The 7925-nt window shown below is 46.3% G+C and overlaps 1 protein-coding gene across 1 annotated transcript; it reads left to right on the forward strand.

Annotated features, from left to right (window-relative positions):
• The first annotated feature begins 9 nt into the window (after window positions 1-9).
• LOC107722246 (transcription factor SOX-4-like) lies at window positions 10-7925 on the forward strand. The gene is made up of 2 exons (XM_016530528.1): window positions 10-287; window positions 6204-7925. Exon 2 carries the CDS (start codon window positions 6216-6218, stop codon window positions 7329-7331), a length of 1116 nt encoding a protein of 371 aa, XP_016386014.1. The 5' UTR covers window positions 10-287; window positions 6204-6215; the 3' UTR covers window positions 7332-7925.

The following is a 7925-nucleotide window of genomic DNA, read 5'->3' on the forward strand; positions in this document are numbered from 1 at the left end:
GCTCTCAGCTCCGCAGACGAAGACGCTAGATGTGTTCCCCAGCGCCGGCTGATAAGAGCGGCTCAGAGCAGCGACTAATTCTCCATCAAACTGCCGCCAGAGCCTGACTGATTGATCACTGCTGGAGGAGACGAGGAAGAAGCTGTTGGAAAGGAGCTGGTCCCCAAGAGATGTGGCGGGCGTGCCAGTTTCCCTCCAGCCGCTCCGAGAGAGAGAGAGAGAGTCTGCAGTCCCTCTGCTTCTCCACATGATGGAGATCCACTGCACACACACACACACACACACACGCACACACACACACACAATCACACACACACACACACACACACACACTCACTGCTGAGGAGCTGCGCAGCTGTGCTTTGCTCGCCGCTTCCAGACAGTGCTGGGATCGATTTAGGTCAGCTCGTCTGGGGCAACTCTCTCCCCGATTCACCGCTGAAAGTAGGACCCCAGGAATCTATTATCCGGTTATGGGATGATCGCAGGTGTCCGAGAACCGGATAGGGAGAGGCCTGTGGTCAAAGCCTTAAATGTGATCAGAAACGCTATCCGAGTCCATTGCAACGATATCCGGTGCCACGCAGACGAAAGACAATGCTTTCCCTCCTTTAAGAACGCTCGTTCCTCTGGGATCTCCTGCAAGCGAACACACTCTTTGGGGAAATGCTGTATTCCTCATGGAAAGCGAGTGTATAGATCCAAGCTTTTTCAGAAATCCGCCTCCAAACTTCCCAGGCATGTTCGCGTTCTCCGAAGAAAGCCTTCCAAGCGAGAAGAGACTTGAAGAAGGAATAGTTTGGGAGAGACAAGACAAGAGAGCCGTCCCACTTGTGTGTGTGTGCAGTGGCTGCCGCAGTGCGTCTGAGGGGAGAGAGGAGTGAAACACAAGCAGTCCGACTCTGCCCAGAGATCACGGATCAGCTGACAGTCTGCCATAGTGTGAGGAAAGAGAAGGAGAGGACAGGGAATCCCTCGCACCAGAGCTCTGGGCTTCTGATAGCACTGATAGCCTCTTGAACATGAGATGGTGTTATATTTTATATAAGATTATATTTCTTACATTTAGTGGCAAAGGTTACAAGTTCTGTGACAGCTGCTCCACCACTGATCAGAGCGAACCATAATACTTCATTTAACAAGGAGGGAAGTCGTAGTGAAATAACTTCACACTGTTACTCTTTTCACCAAACATGAAAAAGCAGTGGGCAGGATGAAGGTGAAGCCTTCTAAAATAGTGTCATCAACACTATGGACAACTGATACTCTCACAGTCCTGCTGTACCCCTTTCTAGTCCAGAGAGGAACCTTGTGTGATTTTCCATTGTACAACAAACCGCAGACGGCATCAATCTCTCTAAACCTGCTGTGACACAACGCTCAAAACCCGAGTATGAATGCACACAATCAGCCTAAACCTCACAGCGTCAAGATTTTCTTAAACCCACACACTTTCGTAAGGTCAAGCCCAATGCTCATCGGACGTGTTGAATGAGGTAATTGCTCGCTGCTCTAAGGTCACTTCAGAGGAGCTGTGGTCAGGTGAAGGTGTTAATACACCATATGCCTCTGTAATTGACCAAAAAACCTGCCTCGTCTAGCCAACACCACCTGCTCAACAACACCGCTCTGTTTCATACTCAATACATGAATTAAAGGCCTGCATTTCTTCTGAAAATGGTCAAATAAGATTGTAAATTGAGAAGTGTAAAAGCATCTTTTAGCACAAATCTGTATTATATAGACCTTGCTCAAAGACAAGTTCTAATTTCTGAAGTATTATAAAATTTCTGTTTTGTATTCACCAAAACTTGAATTTCATAACACACACACACACACACACACACACTCTCTCACACATATAAAATGGGGAACACTAAAGGTGTTTTCTTGTCTGTTTCTTGAATCAGATATAAAACCTCCTATATTAGACATATAAAGACAACCCATTTTTACCATTTATATTACAGATGCATGTGTCTATGATTGTCTAACAGCTGAGCTATACTATAATCACATCATCACTGAATCTCTAGACATTTCAAGCTGACATTGACCAGTAACGTAGTCAACTTTTGTGAAACTCACTGTACCTCTATATGGTGGAATGATCTTCCCAGCCCTTCCTGAACAGCTGCTTTTAGATGAAAGCATCGGCTACATTTATTGATGTAATTGTGCATAGAGTTTCTTACAGAAGTCACAAGCATTGACGACTCTCACGCTAGTTGTGTTAAAGGCATATTGTCGCATTATTGTTAGTCGCTATGATCATGACCACATACTGTCAGATGAGACAAGTGTGCATAACAATAGATTTGAAAAGAAAACCTGTCATAAGAAGAGGAAGGACATAAATTTGACGTTAATGCCACTTCAGAATTTCATTTCTGCTTTTGAATGCATGGCAAACACATCTGCCCCACTTTCCAAACACAACAACAAAACACGACGACCAGACAATGCTGAGTGTTTTGCATACACATTTCCTTAACATTCACATTGAGTGCAAAGGCAAATTGAGAGCAGATGGACTACGAGGCCCTCTCCTTCAGCAACACACTTTCTTTAACCATTATTTCTAATCTCCATCTCAGTTCCTCCCCTGCCCATCAGGTGTGAAGAGCTTGACGTTTGCCTGTAATTGGTGTTGAGTCACTTTGTCGTTTCACGGGGAAATGTGTCAATCTGAAGCTTCGCTTGTGCACTTCCAGGAATCTATCGATATTTTGTTAGGCTTTTTCCGGAAATAAGAACAGCAGTTTTTCTGTTTTCCGTGCAGTTAAAGTATAATTTTATTCCACAATAGAAAGTGTAATTAAAGCTATTTTCGTTGTGTTTTTCTCACACGTCTTTTTTTTTATTTTAATGTATTTTCAGATGGTGTGAGTCTACAGTGAATTCAAGAGCCTCTGACATATAAGTCGGTCTGACACTGAACAAGATCCTACACATTTCAGTGTCCGGTGGTGGACTCAAAACCACAGAACCTGAGCATTTAGCCTCTGCTTGTGATTGCAGGTGTCAGCATCATGTGTGCTGGATCAGGTGAGTCTGTAACCCGTGTCCCCCGCTCTCAGCATGCTTGCATTAGTGAGCTCAAAACAAGGGCTTCGTCTGGACGCCTGCCACCTTCTTCTGTCACACTCTTTCAGAGCGCCCCAGGGAACAGTGAGCTGTGGTATATATGGACGTAAACCGCAGGGGAATCACTGCAGACTGTTTCAGAGTGTGAGTGTGAGTGTGAGTGTGTGTGTGTGTGTGTATAATTCACAGGTCACAGAGGATTTTAGCAGCCTGACTAAATCCTCTCCATCAACAGGTAGCAGGGATTTTTTTTAACTATTAATGCTTTAAAGCTTTTTCAAAATGACATCACACTTAAGTACATGAGAGACAGCATTCTGCATAGGCCAACATCATAAAAAGACCAACATCTAATCTAATCTCTGTCTGTTACACTTGCATCCAACCTTGGCACCGGCAGGTGTTCGAACTACTCTCGCTGAACTTTCAAAATCAAAGTTTGACAACAAAAGTCTGGTCAGTAGGCATGCTGGGAGCTGCGTCTAGAGATGATTAACCAGGGCATCAGCAGACAGCTGCTCAGCCGATTAGATAAGATGCGTCTGAAGCAGCTGCTCAAATACACTTTGCATGATATGATGATCAATATCTTCATTATAGCGCAGCAGATGTGTGCTTTCTTGTCAGTGCGTGACACAGATTTATGTACATGTGTGACCTACATATACACAGTGTCAGTGTCTAAACAATCAGCTCAGAGAAGCACATGGATCTCGCTGTGCACACAGGCACTCTGCATATGTGTTCTCAGAGTGGATCAATTATTCATCAGTGATCATTAGACGTGTTGGCTGTGCAATGCAGAAACGTAGAATGAAGTGAAAGAACTGTAGATGGCATTACATGTCAAGCAATAACAGTAATGGCCTGTAGTCTATACTTCATTAAAACAGCATTATTCTCATTCTTGTGTAAGTATGCATACATTTATTGTCGATGTATTCTTTGCAATGAATGGCTGACTAAGTTTACATATGTGCATTTGTTGTCTTTGGACGTCTCAGCAAAACTGGATATGCCAGTGACCATGCAATAATACTGCCAATAAATCCGATAGTAGGTTGTAGTTATAATGTTGGTTTGTGTGTTATAGACGCCCTGCACCTGCTGCTGTGCCATTTGCATGTTTACAATCGTGATCTGTTTAGCCATAAAGGTATACACCCCACGCGAATAAAGATAACGTGTTTTATTATCATTATTTACACATGTCCATCATGCATTTATTTATAGGTGTGCTTTATCATATTTAATCAAAGATAATGTTTTGAAAAGATGCAGAGAATCGAAAAATATTCTAAACACGGAGAAAATAATAAAACGGAAGGAAAGACATACGACGTTTTTATTTTATTTATTGATTTTTTAAATTAGAGGCTCTTTAAAGATACACAGTCACGTTTTATTCCTAAGCAATAAGCATGATGTAGCCTAATTATGTCATGCATGAGAGAATTTTTTATTGCATTAACGTGCTATTCTACGTGTTCTGTTATGTGTCGTATCGTTTTATGGCTCCTGGGAGGCTTTGAACTATTAATATTCTTCTCATGACCCATGAACACAAACCGCAATGAAGGTTTCAGTGGCTGATTAACAGTCAGCGAGATGCCTGCCGCTACTAAAGACCTCACGCCTGAGCTTCGGGTAAACGATAACAAGGATGTAAGGCAAACCGTTGTGAAACATCTCTTGGATGGTCGTTATGTAATTCTTAGACAAATATACATTCTGTTGCATTAACCGCAAACGAACTGCGTCCCTTGGCTCCACTCCGCCATCTAGCGTCGCTCACTGCAGTCCAGCGTTTGCTCGGAGGGGCTCTTGTCGGGGTAAATAATAAGTGTTCAAACCGAACCCGTTTATGACCGTAGACCTCCAGACAGTCCTGGTCAGAACATGCACCAGGCTCTGTGAAACAGCATTAAGCACTGTTGCACGGGCAGGAGGAGGAGGAGGTGACATACGATGCAAACTTGTCCTAGTGCATTCAGTGAGCTCAAATCTAGAGAGCGTTTCTTAGCCTTGGCTTTGATTATGCACACTGCTGCTGCTGCCGCTTGTGTTTAGGGTTTGGGGCGTGCGTTCTGTGACAAAGGACCGCCCTCTTCAGATTCCGCCACAACATCAATGCGCACAGACTGAACTCTCTGACACTGAACACCCCACACAGCCCTGAGCTGAGAAACCAGCGGCAGATACTGGCGAATACACAGAAAGTCCATTTTAGGCTATCGATTATTCATGGACAGGATACTTTAATTTCTATTGACGTATTGGCTATTTAATATTGTTTTGTTTCTTTATATGTGAGTGTGAATGCAGTCTGATATAGACATCTCCAGATTTGTTTTCTTACTCTACAGTAAGCAGAATGTGTTTTTATTTATAAGGTTTAAAAGATCACGCCTCCCTTGTCGACATGCAAAAATGAAAAATACACATCAGCGTGTACCTTTAAAACTAAGTTTGTCGTGTATAATGGAATGAGGTCAGACCCAACGCTCCTCATTGCACGCGCTGATTATTATTAGATTCCTTTTTGCGCCAATGAGAAGAGAGTGGGCGTGTTTTTGGCTCGGGGAAGGATAGAGACAGCCGCTGATTGGCCGGCCGCCGTCGCTATTATACCATTGGAAACGGATAAAGCCGCATGAGGCAGAGAATAGAAGTGTGTTGAAATTTACAAACTGCGTTTAAGAGACGGACACTTGTGCTAGCATTGCATCCTGGTTTTCCCGCATGGTTTGAAGGGGGAAGGATATGCAGAAGGAGTCAGATATCTTCCGAAACTTGAACAGAGCTTTGCTGCGTCGCAGCGCACACACTAACACTGAGCCCTCGCATAGCTGCGCTCATATACACACTTTCCGCGGCTCATCGACTGTTACAGCTTTATTACTGGATGCACGGACAATGTGGAAATCGGGCACGGTTTCAGCTCCGTGAACTGTATGATAAAGCCCCGAGACAGAACTTTAAGACACGCCAAGCCACCGCACTGAGCACGACTGAAAGCGCGTGTTTGGTGCACCAGCTCTCCTCAGGACTATTATCAGACTGAGTTTTCTTTGGCGACACGTTGGACTTGAGAGTGCACGCTCTCTTGCTCTCAGACCGCTGTAGCGATGGTCCAGAAAACAATCAGCACGGAAAAACCCGATGCGCTGTTTGCTGGGGACTCGTCCGATTCCGGCGCGCTGGATCTGGACATGGCTTCTTCCCCGACCCCCGGCTCCACGGAGTCCGGCGCGGACAAGCTTGACCCCGGCTGGTGCAAAACCCCCAGCGGTCACATTAAGAGACCAATGAACGCGTTCATGGTGTGGTCGCAAATCGAGAGGCGCAAGATCATGGAGCAGTCGCCGGACATGCACAACGCGGAGATCTCCAAGAGACTCGGCAAGCGCTGGAAGCTCCTGAAAGACAGCGACAAGATCCCCTTCATCCGAGAGGCGGAGCGGCTGCGGCTCAAGCACATGGCAGACTACCCCGACTACAAGTACCGGCCGAGAAAAAAGGTGAAGTCGAGCGGCTCCAAACCGAGCGAGAAGGGAGAGAAGCTCAGCTGCGCCAGCGCCGGCTCCAAACCGGCCAAGAAGAGCGGGAGCCCCAGATCCACGAGCAAGCCGCACAAAATAGTTCTGGGCAGCGCCAAGGCAGCGTTCCCCGCGGATCACCACTCTCTTTACAAATCCAAGTCAGCGTCGGCTTCCAAGCAGATTACCGACAAGAAGGCGAAGCGGGTGTACATTTTCGGAGGCAGCAGCGGCATAAGTCCGTCTTCAGCAGCCGTGCCCGGCAGCCCGACCCTGAGCAGCTCCGCCGAGTCCAGCGACCCGCTGAGTCTGTACGAGGACGGAGCCAGCAGCGGCAAGGAGGGCGCCGACTCCCCCAGCAGCTCGTCCTCGGACCGCCACAGGTACACCACCATGCGGGCGTCCTCGCCCGCTCCGTCCGCGTCACACTCGTCCTCTTCCTCATCGCAGTTCTCCTCTTCCTCCGACGAGGAGCTCGACGACGACATGCTGGACGTTAACCCGAGCCCAGGCTTTGACAGCATGTCTCTGGGAAGCATCGGCTCGTCGGTGCTGGACAGAGACTTCGACATGCACTTCGAGTCCGGGGCTTCTCATTTCGAGTTCCCCGACTACTGCACGCCGGAGGTGAGCGAGATGATTTCAGGGGACTGGCTGGAGTCCACCATTTCTAACTTGGTGTTCACGGCTCACGTGCTGAACTAGGGGAAATGCGTCTGAGGAAGAACACTGAACACAAGGGATAACAGACAAGTGTGTTTGTTTGTAAAATAAGCCACAGTGTGAAGGCTCCAGAAGCTACAACAGAAGTTTGTAGCACCTTTGGTGAAACGCGGACAGGATGGAAAAGCGAAGCCGCGCGTCAGACGCTTTGTCGCGGCAGGGCCGGAGTCACTTCCCCGCGCTCGGAGCGAGAGGAAGAAATCCAGCAGGAGTGCTTGAGAAAACACGGTCTGAACTGGAAAACTGTGATTGATTTGCACCTACACGAAGGCGGGCTTTGGTCGTCTGTCTAATCATTTTTACTTCAAAAGAGACGTTTATGAACTTTAACCATTCGCCTTGTGGACTTGATTGTTTAAAGAGGTACTGAAATTTAGGCTGATTTTCATCACGGCGGATTTATTAATAAGGTGGGTTGACAAAAGGCAAGCCGTTTTATACATAAAGAAAAAGGAAAAAAAGAACGCATGTTATCTGTCCTCTCTTGTATTGAGATTTCTGTAAAACTGTCGAACAGTTAAACTAGCGTTAGGATTATTTAAATGGATAGATGGCGCTATGTTTGATGTCCTACTC

This window comes from Sinocyclocheilus rhinocerous, unplaced genomic scaffold (genome assembly GCF_001515625.1).
Source record: "Sinocyclocheilus rhinocerous isolate Xijiao unplaced genomic scaffold, SAMN03320098_v1.1 scaffold1506, whole genome shotgun sequence".
In the NCBI taxonomy this organism is placed as follows: Eukaryota; Metazoa; Chordata; class Actinopteri; order Cypriniformes; family Cyprinidae; genus Sinocyclocheilus; species Sinocyclocheilus rhinocerous.

Excerpts from the sequence above, each read along its gene's own strand:
- LOC107722246 (XM_016530528.1), top strand. The coding sequence starts at position 6,216 with ATGGTCCAGAAAACAATCAGCACGGAAAAACCCGATGCGCTGTTTGCT.